The sequence below is a fragment of the Lutjanus erythropterus genome, chromosome 10, assembly GCF_056507025.1.
Source record: "Lutjanus erythropterus isolate fLutEry1 chromosome 10, fLutEry1.hap2, whole genome shotgun sequence".
NCBI lineage: Eukaryota > Metazoa > Chordata > Actinopteri > Lutjaniformes > Lutjanidae > Lutjanus > Lutjanus erythropterus.
Genome location: NC_139326.1, coordinates 25,253,664 through 25,279,948, shown reverse-complemented (window position 1 = coordinate 25,279,948; position 26,285 = coordinate 25,253,664). Strand labels below are relative to the sequence as shown.

Here is a 26,285-nt window from a genome sequence, read left to right as displayed (position 1 = left end):
GGAGATTGAACTAGAATAAGATATGGTTAAGTGGTTAGAAATTTTACATAATTAGGTAAAAGGTGTATTTTAACTGGATGTTCAATGGTGTATATATCTACAATATACTCTATATTCTGTAGATTAGAAAATGAGATATTAAATATCAAATACATAAGTAATTATAAAATAAATAATCATAATAATAAAATAGATTAAAAACCCAATACATTTTAGAATAATTTAATATATAGAATTAAAATACAGATCCATTAATATCACTCAGGATAAGCCTTTGCCAATCCCCTGAGAGGAAATTCTTGTGTTTGACAGAAATAAGTACAGATAAGTAGAGAAAAGTAAAAACTATAATAATAATATAACATTAGAAATATATAAATTAAAAATGATAGGAACAAAAATAGACATTGTAAAAGAGCAGTGTACACCAGAATAATATATAAGATGATCAAGTAATTATACTTATGGCTTGACTGTATAAATATATAAATGTAATGTACAAAAAAGAAAGTAAAAACATAAAATTTATATAAATTAAATATTAAATTTAATGTAGTTGAAATGTAGAAATATAGTATAATATAATATGGTATAGTACAGCAATATGGCATGAAATGGAAAATTATAAAATAAAGTATAGTATAATACATAATGGAAAATAAATGTGAGACATAGTATGATATATAATAACATGATAGATATATGTATTTGGTGTGCATTAAATATGTAATGCATCATCATCATTTTCATATTAACAGATTTCTAAAATAAAGAAGAAGAAGAAGAAGAGGCACACTGTTCTTCCATACTGTAAACAACATATGCACTTTTTGTGAGCAGGAACATATTGAACATTTTTGTTCGATTGTTTTCATGTTACTTCTTTTTGGTTTGATTTACAGAGGACAAACAAGCTTGATATATTACTAATTTTTAACAATCCCATAATAAAATCCCAAAATATTATGTCCAACAGGTTATATGTCTTTCAATCACGTTGAGAAAAGAAGCAGAAAGAGCAAAAAAAAAAAAAAAAAGGAGCATGGTCACAGGAGGGCGCTGTTTCCGTCATGTACCAGCCGCTCCGTCCTCCGTGGACACTCTTGACTCCTCACATCCTGCTGTCCTCGACTGCTGCGGCACCACAGCAGCGGTTTCCCGGGCAACCGAGAAGCCACAACAAACGGGAGCTGGAAGCTTAAGTTATCAACACGACAGATGACAACACAACCAGGACATTTAAACACACAAGGATAACACCAAACGGTTTGTTTCGGTAACATCTAGATACGTGGCTCGTGTTTATTTCGTGTCCATCAAGTTTAAGAGCTCAGTTACAAAGTTTTCCCAGCTGTGAGATGCTGGGATGAACGTTAAAGTCCATTAAGTTGTGAACACATTGATGCTAGCAGTTCTTCATCGTGATGAGCGAGGTGTGTGTCCGGGTGGCGGTCCGCATCCGCCCGCTGCTTCCTAAAGAACTTCTGCACAAACATGAAGAGTGTGTGAAAGCTGTGCCGAGCTCTGCTCAGGTGAAGGTCGGCTCGGACCGACTCTTCTGCTTTGACCACGTGTTTGGACCCTTAGCCAGTCAGGATGAGGTGTACGAGTCTTGCGTCCAGCCCCTGGTGGAGTCCCTGGTCCACGGCTACAACGCCACTGTCTTCTGTTATGGACAGACGGGCTCAGGGAAGACATACACACTCGGAGGTGGGGGGAATCTGGGTAAGTTGTACAGTGCATTTTGTTCTGGACTGGTATAGATGTGGGGAAATAAGTGATATGTCCCTTTTTTGCTTTTTCACAAACAAAATGAAGGTGTCATAAATACGGAACTGTGTTTTAAAGAGTCTGTAGCTTCTCTGGGATAATTTAGTCCAGATTTGACAAGTCTTAAGTACAGTGGTTTCTGAAAGTGACATGGTCCAGTGCAGTCTAGATGCCACAGTAGCAGTGAAATGTCTGTTTTTTGCATTTTCAGAAATAGAATATAGATTTCACAAAGCTGAAACTGTTTTAAAGAGTCTGAATCTTCTCTGTGATTGTGAAGTCCGGATTTTACAAGTATAAGTACAGTGGTTTTGAAAGAGACCTGTTCCAAAATGGTCTAGATGCTAAAAACAGCAGATTTGATGAGTCCAAGTATAGTGGTTTTTAGAAGAGACCTGGTCAAATGTGGGTGAGATGCAGCAAAATGACCCCTTTCCCCCCCATTTTCACAAGTAGAGTAAAGGTTTCACTAATCTAAAACTGTGTTTTAAAGAGTCTGGCCCTTTTAGCATTTTCACAAATAGAGGATAAATAAAGGTTTTACAAATCTAAATGAAAATGTCTAGCATGCTTTCATAACAATTAGAGACAATTAGTTTCCCTTAACTTACCTTTTACCCGCCGAGTTTGAAGTTGTGAATCAGGAGCCAATTTGAGCATCGTCAAAGCACAGGTGGCAGTTTTTATCACAAAAACGGTGTTAGAGCCAGCAGGAGCTGTTTAGGAGAACTAGATGGAGTGACTGGTGAATGATGAGTGGGAGCTTTTGTATGGAGTTCAGTGATTTGTTTATTGTGGAGGGAAATATTGGCTAAGCATGGATGTACTGTTACATGTTTATTACATGTCTTTCAAGATGCCCCCTCAACAATTTTGTGTGGTTTCTTTGCAGTTTTTTAGACTTCAGGTTTAAAGCCATGGATGGGAAATCTCAAGTCCAGAACAAGCTTTCCTGACCTGTAATTTGCTGTTGCCCCATTGTTATACTTTCAAGATGTACTAGGTATTTGACCCAAAGGGTCTCTTCTAATGTTTAATCTCAGGTCTTTTACTTTATAACTGTCTTCTTCTTCCAAAACCTGTCTCAGATAAAGAGGGAGGAATTATTGACCGTGTGGCCCAGGATGTGTTCTTGTCGCTGGAGGAGAAGAGAAACAACAGTGATGGTGAGGACGCGTCAGTGCGGGTCTCCTATATGGAGCTGTACAGGGAAGAACTGCGAGACCTGCTGGAGCTGCACACCATCCACAAAGAGCTACATATCAGAGAGGATGAGAGGGGAAACACAGGTAAATAAAAGTTTAAGTTTAGAAGAAATTAATAATTGTTTGGTTATGCACTTTGGATTACTGCCCACTAGGGAAATGAATGTTCTTACTAAAAGTCACTTTCATTAAAAATGATCATTGCGTGTTTTTGTTAATGTTTTCAGTGGTGGTGGGAGCCAGAGAGGTGGTCGTCACCTCAGCAGAGGAGCTACTAAGTGTTCTAGAGACGGGCAACGCCCTGCGCCACACTGGTGCCACAGGGATGAATGAGCACTCCAGTCGCTCTCACGCCATTTTCACCGTCCAGCTTGTCCAATGTTGCCACAACAGCAACTCTACCTTAAAATCTGTCCGCTCTTCCAAGCTCTGCCTGGTGGACCTCGCAGGCTCGGAGCGTGCTGGAAAAACTGGAAACACTGGGACGCGTCTTAAAGAGTCTGTTCAGATTAACACAGGCCTGCTTGCACTGGGCAATGTCATCCGTGCCCTCTCTGACCCTGCTCGAAATCGCCGCGGTAACAACTGCAACAGTGCACACATACCATACCGTGATGCTAAGATCACCCGTCTCCTCCGAGATTCACTGGGAGGCACCGCCCATACATTGATGGTGGCATGTGTTAGCCCCTCTGACTACAGTGTAACTGAGACTCTGAGCGTCCTGCAGTTTGCATCCAAGGCTCGTCACATTCATAACTGCCCTGCAGCAACGTCCACTCACACAGAGGTCAAATCGTGTCCTACAGCCTGGAATCCTGGTGAGGCTCGACTGGCTGAGCTGGAGTATGAAGTCCAGAGACTGAGAGAGCTGCTGAAAGAGAAGGAGAGAGACATAGTAATGGAGAGGGAGAGGACAGGCGGAAGACCTGGAGAGCGGGGTGGCTTCAAACAGCCCAGTCAGATGAGGATGTCTGATCCTGATAAAAACATGAACCAAGAGGAACCAACTCAGTACTGCACTCTAGCACAGGAAGCCGCAGCCCTGCTGGCAGATGTCTCTGGGCCCACTCCAAGTCCTTCTTTCAGGCAGAGACTGCAGGATTGGCAGGAGAGACTGACTGCTGTCAATCACTCACATCAAGCTGATAATAAGGACTGTTCAGAGGACGGTGGAGACCAGCCCCACCATGTTACAATATTAAAGCTCAGAGAAGAACTCAACAAATGCAAGGTAATTATAACACATGAAAAAGAAACATCAGACTGTCTTCAAAAATCCTCGTTTTGTCCAACAGTTAACAGAACCGGTCCATCATCGAGATATTCAAGATAAAATACAGAGAATGGATATCTCCATTTAGCTGCTGTAGGTTTATTTTTGTTCAGAGTGAATGGTGTTGGACATTAGGACTACACATTTAATCAAAATATTATCAGAATTACAATATTGCCAAATGAGAGCAATGTCCAAATCGCAGAAGCTGCTATAAAAAAAAACATGTTTATGTGGTACAGGCAATAAACAAATGTCACACCATCATGATCACCAACTGTATCTCTGCACAGAAGAAAGCATGCATCTACTAATGGACAAGACGCTCATGTCAGTCAGCATAGGATGTAAACATTAATGGCATCCTCCTTGGCTGAGTTGTAGTCTCTCATCCATGAGTAGATCCATGCTTCCTTCTATACAGTGATATGGTTGGTGGGTGCAGCTCAGTAGAAAGAAGAAAATAGTTCCTACATGAAACTGCACAAAACAGGCCCCGTGGATTATTTTAAGTAACCGAGTCATAGTTTCTGGAAAGAGACATTGCTGTTGTATTTTTTGGCACTTTGAGCACCACAAGTTGAGTGCCATCTGGTTCCATCATATGTGAGAGAGGGCAGAAATCTGCCGACATCTCCAAAACTTGGCAACTCACACCAAAACAATCTAGTTGGATTAATAGCACTACAGGTAAGAGAAAATAAACTGTCCCTTTAATGTTATCAGTTCCACCTTTGTTTCTTTCTTTTAGTCAAAATATCCACTGTGATGGTATCCTCCTAAAAACCTAGGAGGAAATCATGTTGTCAAAAGCCTTAGTCACATTGGATGAAGTATATGGAAAATAAAGCTATTTTGACTAAAAAAAAGAAGTGCTGATGAACTTATGATAAGATATCCACATGTCAAGGTGAAGCACAGAAATCCACCTCTCCCTCTCTCTCAGGAAGCTCTCACTGTAAAGGAACAACTATTGGAGCAGAAGGACACAGAGCTAGGACAGGTCCAAAAAGAAGTGGAGACACTTCTTCAAGAGAGCAAAAACCACCTTCAGGCTGTAGAGGAAGAAAAGGAACGTAACCGTATACAGGTGAGAAGACAAGTCGTGCGTGTAGCTCTATAATGCAGTAAAAAAACAACACTCATATCTTCAACATGGTCGGTCGTCTGCAAATAAAACTTCAAAACTGTCCTAGAATGTAATGACAGCTGTGCAGGTTTTTCATTTGTTGGTTAAATGTGTGTCTGTGGGTGTGTGTGTGTGTGTCTGTGTGTGTGTGTGTGTGTGAATGTTTTCAGACTGAACAACTTGTGGACCAGCAGATCCTCATCAGTCGTCTTCGCAGTGACCTCATGACCTTTAGGGGTGCAACAGTGGAAGACGGGGCTTCTGGGAGACCCCACAGTGTCCCTCTGATCAGGCGCAGCTGTGTACATGGGCCTCCCAGGAGGGTGGGTAGTTGCACTGTTTTGTTCTGTGTGTTTGTCTGTTGTACCTGTTGTCCTTGCTTTTGACTTTTTCCTGTGACTTCTGCTGTTGTGGGTGCTAAATGATGTTGCTCTATATGTGCATGCACGCACTCGTTCATGGCTGCGCATATTTCTGTGTGAATGCATGTGTTTGTAGATTCACTCCAGTCCTCCTGCCTACTCGCTGGAGAGGGTGATGGCAGCTTTTAAGATGCGCAGTCACCTCCTGCTGGCTGAGATTGAGGAAAAGGATGAGGTGTACTGTCCATTCATAAAGCCGCAGGCAGAGAGCAAAGACAGGGATCAAGAGGAGGAGGAGGAGGGCATCTTTGTGGGCAGAATGGGATTCAGGTGAGATCCTGTATTATACAAGCTTACTGGTTCTTTCTTTGTCAAACAACCAGTCATTCGCTACAGTGCACTAAATACTCTTTCAATAGCATGAGAAGCACTAAGTTTTTGTTAAAATGGTGCAACAAGGTAGCCTGGTGGCTGAGTTGGTAGAAAATTTGCCCCATGTACTGAGACTGTGAGTCCTCTGCAGCAGCCAGGGTTCAACTCCCACCTGTTGCCCTTTGCTTCATATGATCCACCTCCTTTCTTGTTATATCTTCAGCTATCCTATCAAATTAAAGGCATAGAGGCCTAAAAAATTGTTTTAAAATGTTGCAACAAAAAAGCAGAGTCACTCATTCATGTTTATAGGAGTGTCCCTCAATGTACCAATATGAATAGAGAGGCACAGTAAGGGTTTTGTTATTGGCAATCCACGCACTATGATTTTAACTAACTTTTCATTGTTGATCAATCTGTTGATTATGTTAACAAATGTTAAAAAATGCTTATCACAGTTTTCCAACCAACAGTTCAAACCCTAAGACTCATTTCTCATCATAAATGACAAAGAAAAGCAGCAAAGCCTTACATTTAAGAAAGTGGAAGTAGAAAATCTTTTACATTTTTGCTTGAAAAATGACTGAAAAGATTAATTGATTATCAAGTAGTTTCCGACTATTTTTCTTTCAATCATTTAATCGATTGATTGACTAATCATTGCAGCTCTATGCTGTTGTTGAGTTGTTGTGTAGACCTCCCACAAATCACACAAACCCTGAATGTTATGCTTTTCACTGTCATCTTTTTTTATACAGTTCAACTAGTTGACAGCAAAAATACTGTTTTAATTGCGGTAATTTTGATAATTATAATAATGGCTCCATCTGCGGTGTCTAATTTTAGCCCTGCATTTAATTGCAATGCATTATACATGACACACATCAAGCTGTTGCAAAATACCATTTCAAAATAACCACATCAATATCTGCGCTCTTGTGCACCTGAAACTGGTCAAAAATATCTTCCCACAGCCTCCCAGTTTATGCAGCATATGTGGGGCTCATGTAGCAGGAAGTACACTGTTTTTGAAGAAGATGAAAGCAGCTGACATGATTGGCCATTAATGTCAGCTTCTGTCATACTTTGTTAACAGTTTTTTTTCCTTATATAACCAAGTCTTTTGCATGTGTGCCATGCACCATAGAAATGCACACAGTGCTTGACTTAAGTTTTACATGCATCAGTAATCTTTTATTCAGAAAATCTTTTTTTGTTTGTTTTTGTAAGTTAAAATGAAATTCTGTGCCTCATCATATAATATGATGACGTTTCTCCAGGCGTTCTTTAAACCGAACATGGACCAGCCGGCAGAAGAAATCAACTCTGAAAGAGAAAAACGCTGGACTAGACCAAACATTTAATGGAAATCCATTAGTACAACAGCCTCAACGAGCCACAGGTATACTTTTGTCATTTTGTGTTGATGGGTGCATATTTACCTGTTATTTTATATAGAAGAAACAGTTTCCTTTTCATATTGTTTGTTGCTATTTCTTTAAGGGACCAAGGAAAATCATGCCAGTCAAAGCCGTATGAGGAAGGAGAGACTGAGAGCCAGTGCTACTCAGAGGAGGATCCAAGACCTGTCAATCAACATGCGCATGAAAGAGGAGCTCATCAAAGAGCTCGACAAAACTGGTGTGTTAAAATAATTACATACTGTCATGTATCATGTCTGTTGTTTTGTACTTTGACTCGACCTATGTTAGTGAGTCAAGATAAATGAAAATTTTCAGCTGATTTGTTTGTGTGTCAGAGCAAATGCAAGGAGCTTTGTGTCAACCAAGGTTGGTGAAAACATTCCCAGTGTAAGAAGCTAAGTAGTGTACTGCCGTGAGTAGGGTCTGCAGCAAAACATATTTTAGCTGCCTAAAAAAAATCTGTATCTGTTTAAGTATACATTTACTTTTCCGATTGAAAAGCCAAATAACACTCCAATATACAAACCAAGTATCGCTCTCTTCAAAGCAACCAGAGTCCTTTGGCAATTTTATTTGGTTATTTTACCTCAGAGAAGACAGGAGTCACTTTTCTACCACTGCATGATTGCATATTTTTTGTTATTTTGTGATTTGGTGAATCTGAATGAAGCTTTAAAAAAAACAAAAGATACACAATAACATAATCAGACTAACTGATCAAGGCAGCAGTGGTCCAGCCATCTACTGTAGGTAATAAACTAGCTATCAATAAGTATGTCATAACCCCACTTCAAATAATCCAAACTATCTCTTTGAAGCCACTATTTATAGAATTTGAATATTGTAGCAGACATTAATGCATGCCTCAGTTGCCACCCTGATTGCAAAATACTGGAGAAATATTTAGTGTAAATCAGATTTTTTTTATTGTAAACAACATGTCTGGAGCAGAGGCATGTGCAAAGTTGTAATATGGTGACTAGTCAAAATATGAAATGACCTGAGAGGCAAAATATGAGCCATGATTGGCTACATGGTGTAAAGTATGTAAAAATCAAGGATTTCAGTTTAGGAAATAACAGCCAAGGTCTTGATAGAGGAACAAAAACAGGGAAAACACTGATATGAGTCTGAAATATGTGTATTTTTGAGCAATATTTGAATCTTTCAACATGTTTATTTGACTGACAGATAAGGAGACCCAGGCACTGGACAGACATGGCAGGCACAGTGCTGATGGCAGAGGACTCGGCGTGTTGGCGAGACTTTCCCTGCAGAGGCAGCAGGTCCAGGCAGAGGTGTACCACAGCCTGGAGCACATGAGACTGCAGCGAGCCCAGCTTCAGACCAGCCTCAGGCAGCAGAGAGAGACCAGTGACAAAGAGCTTGATCTTAATGGGGTTAGTTGTTCAGATGTTTAAAAATGAACTCATCAAACACGTTGTCTAGACAAAGCAATAGGAAAAAAGATAAACATAATAAACTTCAGTTTAAAGCTGTGTGTCAGCTCTATTGATCCCAAATTTAAAAAGTAATCTAAAAAAGTAACATTATTACTGAGTCACTCCTTTGAGTAAAGGTGATTTGTGTTTTTGTTTGTAGGAGCAAAGGACAGGAGATGTGACTCTGTGCAAAAGCAATCACCAGCAAGAGTCGAAGGAAGAGGTAAGATTTTGTTGTCAAATATAGAAACAGCATAAATTCAGTTTAAGTTAGGTTTTCTTTTTCTCCCCCCAAAATGGCCTCACCCTCCTCACCCATCCTTGTCTTCACTGCAGCTGCTTGCCAGAAGTTGGCTGGAGGAAGAGGAAGAGCGGGTGCTCCAGAAGAGAGCAGAGCTGCAGGAGCTGGAGGAGGAGCTGAAGAGAAGAGAGGAGGTGCTCCTGCGCAGGGAGGCCTGTCTGCATCAGAAAAACAAACTGGAGACCAAGATGCTAAGCTCCAGTCAGGTGAGCCTGGGTACTGTATGTGTGAACATATGCATATGGTGATGCCACTGTGTAAAGTTTTTATCAGGATTTAGAAAACATTGTGACTAGAGATGGGCAATCTGATGATTTTAGATTGGGATCGTGATCTAAAACATCCATGATCTACTTTCCAGGCAGGTTGTAGAGATCACAGTATTTAATTTCCTCTTACATCTATCTCCAAACTTCACGTAACTTCACTGACTAGTGGATCAATGCTACATGAACAAACCAGTGGAAAAATATGGCTAAAATTAGATGGCTATGCTGAGTGGACAAATAACTTCATGTGGCTCTTCCTTGGATGCAATTGAGTTGAAAGTACTTAAAAAATGTTATTTTATGATTAGGTTATCTTATGGCCTCTATTTACAGCTTCAAAATAAACTGAGGTTTTAATAATAATTTTGAAACCTGTGTAGTACTTTAATGCTATAATGTGTTTCAGTGATGGAGATGGAGAAATTCATAGGCTATTTCAAGCCTAGTTGTCCACAAGGTATTTAAAAAATGTGAAGAGATTGCCATTTAGATTGCATTTGCAGTTAAATAGCTTGTGATATTATTTTTTGACCAGATTGCTCATCCCTAATTGTGACAATTTTGTTTACTAATGGCATTTATTGATTAATGGAATGTCTGGTATTGAAGTCCTGAAGTTTTGTATCACTTAATTTTCAGGCTCTGAGTCAGGACCTGCTGCGTGTGTCCGTGAGGTTAGAGTCTCTGGAGGAGCAGCTGAGGAGCAGCAGTGGTGTGAGGCGGACTGCAGGAGTCACCATAGAGGAACTGGAGGAAGAAAGAGACATGCTTAGAAAGAGGAGAGACACTCTGGACGCCCAGCTGACAGACAACAAAGTGCTCACAGTGGAGGTCAGAAAAAGGGAATGCTGTATAAGTGTATAATGCATTTTATTCTTCATCCGTGTGCTTCTTTTTCTTTAATGCACTTTGATTCATGTCTTCATGTAGGAGGAGCATTCCCTGCTGCAGTTGGAGGAGGCTATTGAAGCTTTGGATGCAGCTCTGGAGTTTAAAAACTGCTCCATCCGGGACAAACAGAAGAAGCTGTTAATCACAGACTCATCTTCATGTCAGCCACAAAGCAGTGAACCCGCCCAGTTCTGTGATGTCATCAGGAAGCTGAAAGAGCTTTCAGCACCTGAGGTTTCAGAGCTGCTCATCAGATATTTCAACAAGGTACATGTTCTCCAGTCTAGTTTCTTTACCAGTGCCTGAATGATTTTTTTTTTACTGTTTTTCCTTTCCTGTTATTTACTATTTATAAACCAAATCGATGTGTGCCTGAATGCTGACTTCTTCATTTTATGTTCCAGCTGGAGATTTATGTTTTCCTTGTCTCTTCCTCTGTTGTTTTACCTTCTCTTCCCTCTCTGAGTCACAAATGCAGGGTCTCTGTTTCCATAACACTGATTAAATTAAACTTCCTCCCTCTGTCTGCTCCCCTGAAGCTGCCTACTGTGCACCTTATCTTTCCAGCTGATATGTTTTAATACCATTAGAAACTATATCAGCTTCTCTCGAGGAGATTTGTTTGCACTATGTGGAACTATTACAATGAGATAAACTCCCTTCCGCCTGTTTGTCTCTGTCCTTGATTTTTCTCTGCAGGTGTGAGAGTAAACAAAGGTTCAGCCAATATGTTTATAATTATATTGTGCTATTAATGTGTTTCTCTGGCTCCCTCCGACCTCTCCAGGTTGTTTGTCTTCGGGAGGTGGAGCACCATCTTCGTTTGCGTTGTAAAGAGCTGGAGCTTCATGCTGGGGAGCAGGAGGCGGCGCTGAGGAGGCTGGAGTTCACCATGCAGCATCTGACCCTGGATGCAGACCGTAGGCTCACCCAACAGCACCGAGACCACCAGAACAACATCCAGCTACTGCTGCAAAAACTTAAAGGTGATGAAATTAGTTCAGCCTGGACAAAACTGTTAAAGGGACAGTTCACAACAAAATCAAAAATAGATATTTCCTCGTTCCCTGTAGTGCTACTTATCCATCTAGATTTTGATTACATTTATCTACTTTTGGTGTGAGTTGTTGACAGGCCCAGTTCCAGAACAAAATGATTGGGGATGCATCTGAAAATAGTGGGGGTGCACTTGTATCTACAGTCTGGGGCAGCAACGGCAATCAAAAATAGTAGGTGTTATGGCTCCAAGTGTGGTCCCTGGTGAACAAATTATGCTATTTTCCACAAAGTGGAAAAACTTGTTAAGTCTTGAAATGCAAGGTATTGTTCCTTGTCAGCAACAGCTTGCTTTGTGAGTCGAAATGGCACCAACAATACATTGATAAATCTGCAGCCTCTGAGAAATGCTGTGCCAGAGTGAGTCACTGTGTTTACCTTCATTAAATCACCTGAAAACAACACCAGCAGTAGGTCATGTTTTATCCTTGGAACATATCACAGTCTAAACACTGTTGTGAAACTATGTGTCGCTGGTAAAGCATGTGTCCATGTACAAGGCATGATAAAATAGAATTATTGTTAAAATAGCATTTGTCCAATGTCATAATCACCAAATCAATTTTTTATTTTTAATTTCTGGCGTTATTATAGTAACTACCTGATGGAAAATCATACTCCATGTCTTTGAGTGCAGATTTGTAGTGATAGGTGTTCATGATGTGAACACCCAAGATACTGCAGGATGCAAACATTAATGGTATCTTCTTTCATCAGTGAGTAGATGCACATTTCTTTCTGTGCTGAAACTACTCACAACAAGATCTGTGGACTTCCTTAAGCGACCCGGTCGTGATTTCTGGGAAGAGACATTGTGGTTGAGTTTTTTATTTTGTTTATTTATTTATTTTGTTAATTTATTTATTTTTGATGCATTGAGCACCACAAGTCATCTAGTCCCATTATATTTCAGAGAAGGCAGACATCTCTACAGCCAGTATCTCCAAAACTCTGCAAGTCACACTAAAACAATCTAGACTGATAAATAGCACTACAGGTAAGAGGAAAACTGTCTCAGTAATATAACAGTAACTGTTTCGTGTATGTGGCTGTCTCATTGACTCTTGTCTCCCCATTTTCTTGTGTATATGTATGTGTGCTCAGAGGGTGGTTCAGGAGATGCAGAGCAGGTCATCCAGGAGAGACTGCAGCATCTGGAGAAGGAGTTGTTTTTCTACAAAAGCTCCAGCCGGCAGCTTAAAAAGAAACTCAGAGAGTGTCTCAGTGACACTGTACAACCTGTCACTCAGCCCTTACACACACAGAAGCACAGACAGACACAGTCTATGCAGATACACACAGGTGCAAACGAACCCCAGACAAACACTGAAGAGGTACAGACAGGCACACACATTGCAACAACATACACAAAGATACATGCTGAGCAAACAGACAAAAAGACACACAACAGATATGCACACCAAACCCTTCCCTCCTCATCCTCTGACCTCCACACACACAACAAGACAGAAGTGCCTGAATACAACCAGATACACACACATTTGCAGGGGAGGAATGAAAGAGGGGTTGATCACTCTGGGGAGAGTTTAGAGATGACACCAGTCCGTTTGTGTCGCAGAGAGCTGAGGCAGATCTCTGCAGCCGACCTGCAGGTTTATGGGTCTGCCACAAGGAGGCACCAGTCTGTCATGGATACCAGCACAGAATCAATGCTAGAGGACTCCATAGAGGTGCTCAGAGACACTGACAGATGATGTTGCATCATTTGTGATCTTTTAGGTGGCTTTACATAGATCATTGTGCATATGAGTCACTTGCAGCAGCACTGTGTACAGAAAATTATATTTGGGTAAGCAAAGGGAAATGTGTGTCATGAAAAGCTGATGACAAAATATACGCAACAAAAATATTTGGTCTAAAAAGAAAGTCCAAGATCCTTTACTTCAACTCATTAAAAATGGAAGCAAAAAGTGTTTTCTATATTTTTGTTAAGTATTGAACATGAACAAAATATCACTCCATCCCATCTTAAGTATCTTGTGAAAATTTTCATGTATTATTTGACAGAAAATAAGTAAGTTAAAGACTATGGGGCTTGGAGGCACATTGGAAGTGCCCACAAGCTCATCAAATTACTTCACATTATAAAAATAGTGGTCTATATTTAATACGTGTCCATATTCACAATATACTAATGAATATTTTTCTCAGCTTTTCTGAATTCAGCACTGTCCTTTGTTGAATATGTCCTTACCATTGCCAATGTAACCACAGAATAGTGAAACCACGAAAAGTGAGAACTTCAGAGTTTATGAGCCGAAGGGGAAAAATGTCTTTAAAAAAGACTGAAATGTGGTTATTGTTGAAATTTCTTTACTCTCGTCATAGCACTGTCTTCCTATTTATCTGTCCTCCCAGAGCCCGTCAATGTTGAATGTTGTGGAGACTTGGCCATTCAATAAGAGAAGAAAGCCCAGTGTTGTCATGACAACTGATAAGTACCGAGGCATTTCCAATAACTTGGTGGTGCCTCTACACTAAAAAATAGAGTCAAACATCCCATTTTCAGATTTCTATCAGTTCTTGCCACACCCAAATATAATACTGCAAATTCAAGTTTGTTTTTTCCTGTAAATTATTTGGGGACCTTGAAGTTTTAAGCTCTTGTCCTTTAAAATGTCATAAAACTCTCTGACAAATACATAGTACTTGCAACCTCACATACATTGTGTAGCAATGGGGTATTTAATGTAAAAAGCAACACTTTTCTTATATTATTATATTATTAGTCATAAGTAGCTCATCTTACAGATATTGTCAACAGTAAATTGATTCTCCTCCTTTTATTGCAAATACTATTAGTTTAAAACATACAACAAGTTAGGGAAAACATGTTCATTGATCTGTTGTTGAATGTAATCAAATAGTGGCTTATGAAAAGAAATGCTCTGTCTTTCACCTTTTAATTTTCAGCAATGTTGTGCACTTAAAATGGCCAGTAGATAAAGTGTGTTTTCTGCACTACAATAGTAATATAAAGCTTGGTAAAGTTTGTTGTACATTAGATTTTTGATATCAACTTTTTATATGTGTGTGCACTATGTACTGCTAGTTGTAAGTATATTGCTGTATAAAATATTTTTATATGAGTGACTATTAGTGCAGTGAAGTGTATTAAACTTGATAATAATAAATATCTCACTGTTTTGCCTTTATTGTGTAACTCATTCTGTCCCCTCAACCTGTACTCACAGTCAGATTATCCCACGGAGCCATGGTTTGGCCAAATGTGTGAGTACCACTTTATAATAAGACTACTTAAAAATAAAAAATAAAATAAATTGTTAATAGTAAGGTTATAAATTTGGTTGTAAACACTTTATAAATCATTATCAAGCTGTTACGGCACATAAGATAAAAATGGCAAAAGTGACTTGTTGCTCGCTAAATAGTGAGCCCACATGTATCTGTACTGAACTGTCAGTCTCAGATCTGTGTTGCTTACTTTTGTCCTCTCCGTCAGCAGCATTTACACCTGTCAGCTTCATCGGATATTTGTTACTGGCATTTAACCACCATCAGCATATTTTACTAATTAGAAAGTTTGATTTGGCATAACAGATGAATATATCAAATTACCAGATTCATTCACAAAGGCTGTGGCAAAATTGTTTAACTCATTAATTAGTACCAAACAGTAACTGGATCGTGCCAAATAATGAGCTCACATTGATTGATTGTATGAAAAATTAAGATAAGAGATAAGATAAGATAAGATAAGATAAGATATTCCTTTATTAGTCCCACAGTGGGGAAATTATCAGTATTCAATTATATACATTCTTTAGAACATAAACGGTTTATTAAGTGTTTACAACCTAATTAATAACCTAATTATACACATTAATAAACCCTTTGTAAGAGTTTTGTTATTGTGGTACCCTTTTATTTTGAAATGGGAGAAGCCTCTTGTGCACATTTGATGCTGAATTTCTTTCAACTAACTAAATTAGAGTTTTAACGGTCATGGTTATTTTTGTTTATAATAATTTAAACAAAAACTTTAATTTGGAATATTTCGAAATATTAATACTATTACATTTAATATTAATTTTTAGGTGTTTTATTTGAAGATTTTTAATCACAGTCCCAGCCTGAATCCTTTTTGTCCTCACGGGCTTCTGTACTCAAGCAGTCACTGGTAGCAAACCAACGGTAACAGAGGGATAGTACCTTCACGAACAGGTGAAAGTACTTAAGCAACTTTTCTTGGGGGTGTTGCCTCTTCAGAACAAGTCAGTGTGTGTATTAAGAAGAAAAGGTCAACGTGAGTCCATTAATGTGACTGTGACTGTCGTGCTTCAATACTTTTGCACTTGTTTAGAAGCTAACAACACCGGCTAAGCGCTGTACAGTTAACCTAGCTAACAACTTGCTGCTACGTAGTGCTAGCTACACTGTTAGCATCGGTGCAGTTTAAATCACGTTACATTTATCATCACTACTTTCTGTTGGGATAAAACATGCTGACCGCACAAGCTGTCGCTTTAGATAACAGTGTCGGTAGAGATATGGTCATGGTTTTATTTGTAAAGAGGTTACACTAAGCAGCTAACTCTCTCAGCTTCAAGTTATCCTAACTGTATTGTTCTTCATCTCTTAGTTTTCCGTTCTCAATGGCATCGTCTGCAATGATCACCGTCCCCACCACCGCCTCTCGCTTCGCCCTGCTTCAAATAGACTCGGATTCGGAGTCCGACGCCTCTGATGCGGGGAAGACCAGCAGCAAAGGCGGACCCTCCGGGAAGCCTCGACAAGGAAAGGCAGGAGGAGCCGGGGGGAAAGGAGGTCAGTGCAACGACAAGAAGAAAGACAAGAAGAAGAAGAAGAAGGAGCAGCAACAAAGTGAGGCCAATGAGGTGAGTGACAGGAGAGCATCTCACCACCCTCTGCTTCATACACGTCTATGTTATCAGGCTGCATATATGGTTTCCGTCTTGTGACAGTGACGTTTCACCTGAACTGAAAGTGCAGATGGTTGTGCCGGGTACTCGCCACCAGAAACCTGTTTTGTTTTGCTCTCAGCTGTTTAGAGCAAAGACTGGCACTCGTTCAAATTAAGCATGTAATCACTTCATTAGGAATTTCTATTGCTCGATAAGACACTTCACAAAATGTTGTTTAATTTAATTGCTTACCTAGCTAAAGTGTCATCCAAAATACCCAGAATATTTTGTGTTGATATTTAACAGAGAAAAAGAGGCAACTGCCACAACATTAAAACCTGATTTTCATAGCTCCTGACAAGGGGTTGGATATATTGGGCAGCAGTTGAAGTTGATGTGTTGGAAGGAGGAAACATGTACGTGTAAAGATCTGAGCACCTTTGACAAGGGCCAAAATGTGATGGTGAGATGACTAGGTCAGAGCTTTTTATCTTTTGCTGTCTTAAAATGCTGTTTTCTTGCGCATTTTTCCTTTTTCAAAAAATTGCAATTGCAGTTCTGGTTTTGCAATTGGGATAGTGCATGTGGCCATATTGTAGTTTCGATAATATTATGATTAATTGTGCAGCCCTAGTTAGTACCAAAAGTTGTCCAAGGAAGAACAACAGGTGAATTGTCCAGGGCACGCAAGGCTCAGTGTTGCGTGTGAGGAGTGAAGACTAGTACAGCACAAATTGCTAAGAAAGTTGGCTATAATACAAAGGTCAGAACACACAGTACATGGCTGCTTGTTGTGTATGAGGCTATCGAGCTGCAGAACTGTCAGGGTGCCCATGCTGACCCCTAGCCGCCACTGAAAGGGCCTTCTGAGTGCATGTAAATGTCTGAACTGGACCATGTAGCAATGGAAGAAGGTGGCCAGGTATTGACTTGACCGCCAAATTCCCCAGATCTCAATCTAATCGAGCATCTGTGAGATGTGCTAGAACAACTAGTCCAATCCATAAATGAAAAGGCTTTCAGTTTTCACCTATTGGTCTGAAAAAAACAAGGCATTTGAAGTGGTCACCTTGAAAATGTAAATGGGTTTTTTTCACTATGTTTTGATACTTTATAGAAATTCAAATTCATCCATTACTGGAGAAAATAATTGTCAGTTTAATCAACAGTAAAACTAATTTTAAGTTGCAACCCCTGTTGACCCATTTGACCAAAAACTGTTAGGAACCCACAGACAGAAGACATTGACGCACACATACAGTTAGTAATCATTAGCCTGAGATAAAACAACAGTTTCCAGACCATTTTTGAAAATGGAGTTGAGACAGATTTCAGGTGGTCAGGCAGAAGTAAAAGCACCGTCACCTGATGTAGATCTTATCCTGGGTACCTGGACCTCTCTTACCTAAGAAGTCTGAGTGGAGCACCACAAGTTAGCAGAAGGCCAAAATCAGGTGGTAATCATTTTAAGACTAAAAAACATGTACATACATGCTGATAGCTTCTGTAGCTAACAAAAGAGCATGTTGGTTATTCATAATTGTAGCAACAATGAACACATAAAGTGTCTAGCTTAATCTCATATCTCTTTCTCAGCTCCGTAATCTGGCCTTCAGGAAGATTCCTCAGAAGTCTTGTGCCCCGCCCCCCTGTATGACGCTGTCAGGAATAGCCAGTGAACTTCTCAGTCCTCCTTCAGGAGACCACAGTATACCGTCAGAGGGCTGGCAGCAGTGGAAGCAAAGGGATGAACAGGTAAGATAGAACAGAACAACCACAGGACAAATATGTGGGCTGGCAAAGCATCATGTAGGTAATTTTGGATAATGTTCTCCTCACAAAGTCATATTATTTCCAGCTCTTTTAGTACAGATGTTCAGAGGTCAGCAGTAGAGGGCTGTGTGTATCAGTGGTAAACTGTCTTTCCCCGGTATAACTGCATGGTTCAGAGAATACCAACTATGTGTCTCACATGGATGTTTTTCTCATCTGTTTCCTCCTCCTGTAGATAACCACTGAGCTGTATGAGGCCGACTTGGAAAAGGCGTTGATTCTCAGTAAACTGGAGTATGAACAGCACAAACAGGTACATTACACACACAGTAATATGCACCTTTGATTGGCAAGTTTGAGGGGATTCAGTTATCTCTGTATCTTAAAAAAATCTTAAAAGGTCTTAAATTGGATTGTTTTATGATTTTAGGCTACAGAATGTCTTAAAAAGGTTTACTCTTGATTATGAAAGGTCTTAAATTTTGAGATTACGTTGACCAGAGAAATCTCATCCTCATACAGGATTTAACAGCCTGTATTTAAATATTAAATCAGTTGATCTTTGTGCTTGACCAAGTTTTTTTCTCCTGTCTTGTTGTACTGTAATACTGTATGTTTGGCCCACCACCTGTTCTTGCTATTTTCTTTGAGGGTAACAGGATTCAGGAAGTAAACAAATAATTGCCTGATGATGTTAAACTAAAGACCCCCTAGGGTCCTCAGGGATGAAGAAAAGTCAGATAATCTTTGGTATCTGCTAGAATTTGGACTGCACCATCAGTTTCCATTTAATAGTGCAAAGTGGCAAAGGCTAATATTTTATACATTTCCAAGAGAGGAGGAGAGGCCTTAAAAAGCCTTAAATTTGATTTCAAGAAGAGAGATGATCTACTCAGAGATTTTGTAGAAACATAAGTGTTTGCTGTTCCCATATATATGGCACGGTTTCTCCCTAAATCATGATGTATTTATGCTTGTGAACATGTCTTGTAAGTGATCTGAAATTAAGCTGAATCCCATTTTATAACAAAAGACACTGCAGGACACTGTCTGACTTACCGCTGTTTTTATGCACTTTTATTAAAGACTTGTTACCATCTGACTGGTGTCTTATATTCATTTGTGCAAAGATGTTTAGACTTATAGGAAAAAGGAATTGCATTGTACTATGTTGTGTACTCATCATGCTGGCAGTCAGGTGCCACTGGTCATTCATTCAGACTTTGAATTCATGTGCATAACCTGGAGCTGCTGCTGTTTCTGTCATTTGAGGAATTAAATAAAGGAGAATAAGGGTAACACTAAAATAAGACCTTTTATTGGTTACGAAATTAAACCATAGATCTCTGTCTTTGCACTGCAGTGAGTACACACCCTATTAGAGCGGCACTTTAACCTCACTGCTTGATTTAAAATCCAGTGAGCTAGAGTAGAGCCAAAACAACAAAAAATAAATGGCTATAAATTTCAAGCATGAAATGGAGAATGAATTTGGTTTAAAGTCATATTCTATTTATTTGTTTGTAAGTTGTAATTATAAAAGAAATGATCTTCTTTCACTCAGCAGAACAACAGCACAAACACGTCCTCACCGAAGTCACGAGGTGGAAAAGAGGGCGGAGGGAAGAAGGACAAAAAGAAGAATCAGCAGGCAAAAGACAAAAAGACAGTTTCACTGCAGGACTTCCAGGCTGAAGGCAGCGCAGGTGAGAGAAACTTATTGATCTCTCTCAAAAGCCATTACACTAGAATCTTGTGCTGCTGTCTATAGCTCAACGCCCCCAGTATAATATTTATGTCAATGTATTTTATCCATTTTCAGAACATTTGAGTAAGAAACAAGAGAAAGAGGTGAGCAAAGTCTCTGAGCATCTTTTTTACTTGCTTCACCCCAATCTTAAATCTGTATTCTTGTCATATAAATGGAAACATTATGTAGAATTATGTAGAATATATACATATGCAGGGTATTATTTGGTGTTAAATGTCATGTATGATGTGGAATAACCCTGCTGAAACACTGATGTTTTTCCCATCCAGGATGCCAGAGCAGCTAACCTGGCATTGGGAGTTGGGCAGGAGGAGCGTTTCTTTAACAAACTTGAAGATGATGTCAGTCGGATTATCCAGCAGGAGAAGAGACGTGAGCAGTACGCTAACAGCCAGGGACAAGAAATCAACACATCCACAGAACATGAACCAGTGAGTAGAGGAATAGAAAGACATGTCCATGAACAAGCTTTCTGTTATGCCTTAGGTATTTACAGTACATGAACAAGTCATGCACTTCTAGAACTTCTAGAACTCTATCAAGTCCAGTTGCCTACTACAAACCTTGCTACTAATACCATGACCTGGATGACTGAGAATATCCACAGACAACTTTTTATTATGTTGTAAAAATTCATATCCCCAATCTGCTCAGTAGTAATCTCAAATAAATGTCCTGACTTGCTGTTTCTCCTTGTCCTTCCCATTAGGATCCCCGAGCAGAGCAGTTAAAGTATGAGCTGGAAAAGAAAGACCAGGAAATCGATAAGCTCAAGAAAACCATCTCACAGTGGGAGGTCAGTATAAGCAGTTACTCCATCATTTTGTAATTTCACTAGGGAATTATAATGTCATTTTGACCTGCCAGAAATGTGCTATTTATTATATATAATTCACAGCTACCAACTTGTAAGAGCAAGTTATTTTCACTTACCAGTTTTGGGTTGGGCCTTCACAGTTACTGTAGTACAACTTAAGTTTAAGTAAACCTAATAAGTAGATATAAAGTTTACATAACTAAGGACTAATAGTTTGACCTTTTTCAATGTAATTAGTTTCCTAGATTGTTTTGTGTAACTACAAGTGTAACTTGTCAGATTTTGAAGTGTACAAATATATCTATATTTTTGTGGATGCTATCTTTTCTACAAGAAGTTATAGAGTATTGAATGTCCATGAATCACACTTGACATGCAATTATCACCATATTTTTAAGTAAAAGACTTAAATCTATTGTCAGACATTCACGGTAGTCCATTTGCTACAGCCCTTTTAAGTGATACACAAATGACTTTGGCTTTATTTTTACAGTGACAAATGAGTACAGGAGAATATGGGAGTGTAGAAGGAAAGGATAGGATATGAGAAAGACAGCACCAAGAACAGAACATAACAGAACATCTGGACTTTTTTCAGAGCAAACTGACAATGGGGATTTTTATGGACATTTCTCTTAACCCATATCTGTTGAGGATCAAACACTTATTTAAGTAAAGGTTTTAGTTGCATCTCTCTGAATCCAAGAAGCTGTGGGCAGCTTCCTGTTGGTTACATTGGTTACAATGGAGTCCAGTAGCGGCCAGTTTCTAAAGTGAAAAAATGCATCAACATGTCTGAAGAGATTTCTTAAACCACAACAGCGGCATGATCCACTTCTCCTTGACTTTCTCTTGTGGCAAACACCATAAATTCTTTAAAACAAACAAACAAAAGGCTTTTCTGCTTGGTTCTCCACTCTGCAGGCAAAGTACAAAGAGGTGAAAGCAAGAAATTCCCAGCTTCTTAAGATGCTCCAACAGGGAGAGAGTGAGTTGAACATTATACCAGCTATCCCTCCTTTCTTTTTCTTTGTTTCTTTCCTTTCCTGATGAAGATTTGATGATGTGTCTAATTTCTCTCCTTCAGTGAAAGATAAAGCAGAAATCCTTCTACAGGTAGAAGAGCTCCTACATATAAAAGAAGAGCTGTCATCACAGGTGAGTTACAATAAAAGTTATGAGAGAGAAACATCAGTCTTTGAGATATTTATATATTTCTCTCTATTTGAATAATATTTTTTGTTTCTTTTTTAAATTTAGGTAACATTACTACATGGTGCCCTTGAACAAGAAAGGTCTAAAGTCAAAGGTCTGCAGACAGAACAACCAAAACATCAGGTGAGAGTTCAGATGATCACTTGTGTTCTCATTCACTCATTCACTTCAGATGTGTATGTAGTGGTGTCACCATGAAGGCCTTTGCACATTAACAGGGAAACCCTTGAACGACATGGAATTGCACATTATTCAGAGTCAAAATTTCAGCATGCCTGACTGCTCACATTAAGCAGGACAGAATTTTGCAAATGAGATTATGAATCTTCTGAAAAAAGATTGTGCTGCAAGAAAAAAACAATATACCAGGGTACACCCAACATTGAAAGAGAGAATAGAATATGGTGCTCGGTTCAGAAGTTAAATTTGTCACACGGCTGCTTCAGGATATATTTCACTGCTGCAACAGCTGGTACCAAGTTTGAAGAAGCACAGAATTAATTTGAGAGAGCTGATTGACTCAGAGCAGCAGCTAGCTGTATGTCTTAGTAACATATTACATGATTTGTAAACAGTTCCAGCTGTGCGCAGTGTGCATTTGGTTCATTCATAGTCCCGCATCAGAGAGGGATCACCCAGTTGGAAGTTTAAACAAAAACATTTTCCATAAACTGTTGAAGCTTGATATACACATCATCGTCGTACTGAGGCTCATATGTTATTCCTCTCCACATGTTGTCCTTTTAACAGAGTTAAAAAAAAATGTGATCAGCAAAGTTGAATGTTTTGGATGTGAGGTTGTCAACAACATGCAGTTTGATTGGTCAGATGAGCACATGTTGGAAGCAAAACCTCATAAACATCAACCTTGGTCTGAAATAATAAAAGATGGTATATCGCCCGACGCCCAGTGACATTCCACTGTTGATGTGAAAGCATGCATTGACTACCTGTGTATTAGCTGTTGTACATGTGTATGTGTGTGCACTTGCATGCATGTTCCTTCTTTCCCTGTGTGTAGACCAGAGAAACAGCAGCCAGTAGGTCAGATGAAGTGAGAACAAAGGCAGTGTAAGTAACAGCACACAAAAACGTGGGAGGAGATATATTTAATTAGTTTTACAATTTTTGAAAAGAGCGATGGACTAAAAAATTCCTGCCTGCTCAAAGCATGTGAAAGTTTCTGCTCAGTTTTGTTTTGTTGTGTGTTTGGACATTGTAGCACATACGGATGATTTGTTATGAATTTTCTAAGTTTTAAATGTAGATGACTGCTGTAGCACCGCCACCAGGACTATTAGCCTGCAAAGCCAGTTGAGGAAGTTTGACATAGGTCTGGACCGATGCACGCAAACTGGTTTATTTTCATGTATGGGAAGGCAGGTTCCCAATTAATAATAATAATGATGATAATGATACTGATAATGACAAAAACAAGAGGGACAAATAGCCTCGTTGCCCGGCTGTTAAAACATGATTCAAGTTGAATTTTAGTGAATGACAGGTCGACATGACAGCACACTCCAGGGGGACACGCCCCCCAGTTTGGGAAACCCTGTTTTAATGTGATGACATGTCTGATGTCAAGTTTTATTTTTCACTTTAACTTTAATTGAAATCACCTTGTCATATTTGTCAATAATTGTGTACTTTCTGGGCTTTTCTGGTTTGCAGGGAAACAAGAAAGGGAAGAAAGGCTCGGAGGTAGATCTATGAAGCCCTCTGAAGGAAAATACAGCAAAATAAAATTGATTTGCTTTAAAACAAAATTAATGAACAAATGAAGAAAAAAGCTACTGATCACAATCAGGGTTGTCTTTCCTTTTTTTTAGTTCGGATTCCATGTCAGAATTTAATGCATGCCCCCGTAATTTTACACACACACACACACACACACACACACACACACACACACACACACACACACACACACACACACACAGAATACACTCCAAACATAGCAGGATGTAATAAACATCTAAACATGAATCAAACAAGCTTTTATGTTGGAAGTTTGTGTGGGAATGTAAGTTTGGCACACAGTTCTGCACTCTGCAGGCACAAGTGTGCCACTGCATCTATAGTTCTGTTGCAGGCCTCGTGCCTCATCTGTCTGTGGGTTGTAATGCCAAATGACAGATGTGATGTGAGATGTTTGGTTCTGTTTGTTTTTTTCTTTCTCAATGTTAAGTAAATAAAATTCTTTTTCAGTGAAAAATTATTTTGTACATTGTCATAAATCTCAAGATTTTAGGGGGTGCTCTGAGTCTGAAATACAAAATGCAACTGTAGCCAGTCATTTTATATGGCTATAGCGCAGCCATCCACAACTTAATAACTTTTACGCCAGACAAGCAGTCTGGAGGCAGTTGGTCACCATACACTTAAATTGTTTTGGAGATTCTGCAAATTCAGTCGGCATGAAGGTGAGCGTGAGAATGACTGAATTTCCATTTTTGGGTGCGAAGAGAACAGAGTAGCAGTGGAAGAAGTAGGCCTACTCAGATCCTTAAGTAAAAGTAGAAATACTATAGTCAAAAAATACTCCAGTACAAGAAAAAGTTAAGTAAAAGTACAGAAGAGAAAATCCATCTTAAGTATCAAAAGAAAAAGTACTCATTATGGATAATGCTTTCATGTTATATTATAATAAAATATATTATTTTTAAATATCACGTTATCCAATTTTTATCACAAACAAGTGATCCTTTTTTGTTGTTCTGTTTGTGTGTTTTAATTTAAGAGTTGCTTAAGTTGATACTGTTTCACAGTCCTATTGCTGTATATTTCTAACTTACTCATTTGTCATAACTCAAAGCTACACAAGGGATAACATACAGTGAAAAAGTCATTATTGCAAAATAAATCCCTTCACTGTGAAAAATTGTACAGGAATTTGGTGGTATCAACCAATCTTTTCTCATTAATTTGATGTAAATTATACCAGTTATGTTTGTTCAAATTAATTAAACTTGAAAATTTAGTTGGCCTATTTATTTTCAGAACACTTGAGAACTCAAACATGAATTCTTCTAACTTCTGACTTGAAATGATGAGTTGAACAAATGTGCTGTATGGAGTTCAATGAACTCATTAAATTAAGTTTTTAAAGACACAACCAGCATATTAGCAGACTTCCCAGCATGCATGGTGAGCTGTTGCAGCACCTGAGAAATTGTATAAGGGAAATGTAATGTTTGTCACTGTGACTGAAGAGTGGTTCTACATAATATCCTTAGTTTACTGAACGTGGTGGGATTCTGACAGATGGCATTCGTCAGACTATCAGGATGAGCGTCAGCACGTCCACACACATGTCAAGTAGCTTGTCCTTTACATTCATGTGATAAATGCCACAGCTTATTTCGGTCGCTGCCTAAAATAAAAAAAAGGGGAAACAAAGTTAAAACACAAAAATTAAAATGCATACAACAAATATCACAATTCTATTCAAGTGTAAGGCCGTTGAAGAATTCCTTGACCAGGGTGTAGAAGGTATTCTACAGGCCACTGAGCTGGATTACTGCCGAAGAGCAGAGCTCCAGTCTGCTTTCTCAACTGCGTTGATGTCCTCACTGGGGCCATCTTTAGTAATGGGAGACATCTGCTTAAGAGGATGAAAAGATGAACTGCACATCACTGCTGTGTGTCTCAGAAAGTTCATCCACATTTTTCTCAGCTCCCAGATGGACCAGTGATGGTTCACAATGCTCCACTAGTTTGGCTGAGCTGGTGAGGGATGAAATTAAGGGAGTGAGACGGTCAGAGCTGATGTCTTCACTGCATATCAAGACAGTGGGAGATGTTTTTTCAGGAAGTGGAGAGAAAGATTTTGAGTCTCTGACGCCTGACTCTGTTTTACCGCTGGCTGGTCCTTTCCTGTAGATGTCTTGCCAGAATCACAAGACTTCTGTGAACTGACAGCCGGTGAGATCTTGCAGATATCTTTGTGGTCCTCCTGAGAAAGTACATTAATTTCAGTGTCCTTGATGATTGCCTGTGGTGTGACATTATTATCTGTTTATTAACATGCTTAGAAGTCTTAATGTTCTTACATGTACATGTTTTAACCAGAAATTACATTAATCAATCATAGATTTCTTATTGGCTATTTATTTTATTATCTCTCTGTCTTTTCTTGTTTTGTTTCTATTGTATTTCTGCTTTGCTGCCTAATGTAATATCAGCATCATTGGAAACGAGGGTCACCCCTCGATGTATTCCCAAGAAATATATAAAGGTTGAATGAATGAATAAACAAAGGTAATATTCATGTTGAGCTAACTTAATTTTCAAGGCAGCAGG

General features: G+C 39.2%; 2 protein-coding genes across 4 annotated transcripts; both read left to right on the top strand.

Moving 5' to 3' along the window:
• Window positions 1-867: 867 nt before the first annotated feature.
• LOC146320497 (kinesin-like protein KIF27) lies at window positions 868-13,303 on the top strand. Its single transcript, XM_084729561.1, has 15 exons — window positions 868-1,725; window positions 2,859-3,059; window positions 3,203-4,209; window positions 5,198-5,341; window positions 5,551-5,703; window positions 5,879-6,072; window positions 7,395-7,516; window positions 7,618-7,755; window positions 8,730-8,938; window positions 9,141-9,203; window positions 9,317-9,487; window positions 10,190-10,381; window positions 10,481-10,708; window positions 11,229-11,427; window positions 12,602-13,303. The coding sequence occupies exons 1-15, from the start codon at window positions 1,425-1,427 to the stop codon at window positions 13,210-13,212; spliced, it is 3,933 nt and encodes a 1,310-aa protein (XP_084585687.1). The 5' UTR covers window positions 868-1,424; the 3' UTR covers window positions 13,213-13,303.
• Window positions 13,304-15,652: 2,349 nt separating this feature from the next.
• Window positions 15,653-24,198, top strand: gkap1 (G kinase anchoring protein 1). Of its 3 annotated transcripts, none has more exons than XM_084728763.1 (12): window positions 15,653-15,785; window positions 16,122-16,377; window positions 18,001-18,159; window positions 18,413-18,490; window positions 19,745-19,883; window positions 20,000-20,028; window positions 20,218-20,379; window positions 20,658-20,744; window positions 21,690-21,753; window positions 21,853-21,923; window positions 22,026-22,103; window positions 23,655-24,198. In XM_084728763.1, exons 2-12 carry the CDS (start codon window positions 16,135-16,137, stop codon window positions 23,694-23,696), a joined length of 1,152 nt encoding a protein of 383 aa, XP_084584889.1. In that variant the 5' UTR covers window positions 15,653-15,785; window positions 16,122-16,134; the 3' UTR covers window positions 23,697-24,198. The 3 variants fall into 3 exon arrangements, with proteins under 3 accessions (XP_084584889.1, XP_084584887.1, XP_084584888.1); XM_084728761.1 differs by having other exon boundaries at window positions 19,742-19,883; XM_084728762.1 differs by having other exon boundaries at window positions 15,664-15,703; window positions 19,742-19,883.
• Window positions 24,199-26,285: the final 2,087 nt, after the last annotated feature.

Coding starts and splice junctions, on each gene's coding strand:
- LOC146320497 (XM_084729561.1), top strand. CDS start 1,425: ATGAGCGAGGTGTGTGTCCGGGTGGCGGTCCGCATCCGCCCGCTGCTT. Junction 5,342..5,550: donor AGGAACGTAACCGTATACAG/GTGAGAAGACAA, acceptor GAATGTTTTCAG/ACTGAACAACTTGTGGACCA. Junction 7,756..8,729: donor CAAAGAGCTCGACAAAACTG/GTGTGTTAAAAT, acceptor TTTGACTGACAG/ATAAGGAGACCCAGGCACTG.
- gkap1 (XM_084728761.1), top strand. CDS start 16,135: ATGGCATCGTCTGCAATGATCACCGTCCCCACCACCGCCTCTCGCTTC. Junction 16,378..18,000: donor AACAAAGTGAGGCCAATGAG/GTGAGTGACAGG, acceptor TCTCTTTCTCAG/CTCCGTAATCTGGCCTTCAG. Junction 22,104..23,654: donor CAGAACAACCAAAACATCAG/GTGAGAGTTCAG, acceptor TCTGGTTTGCAG/GGAAACAAGAAAGGGAAGAA.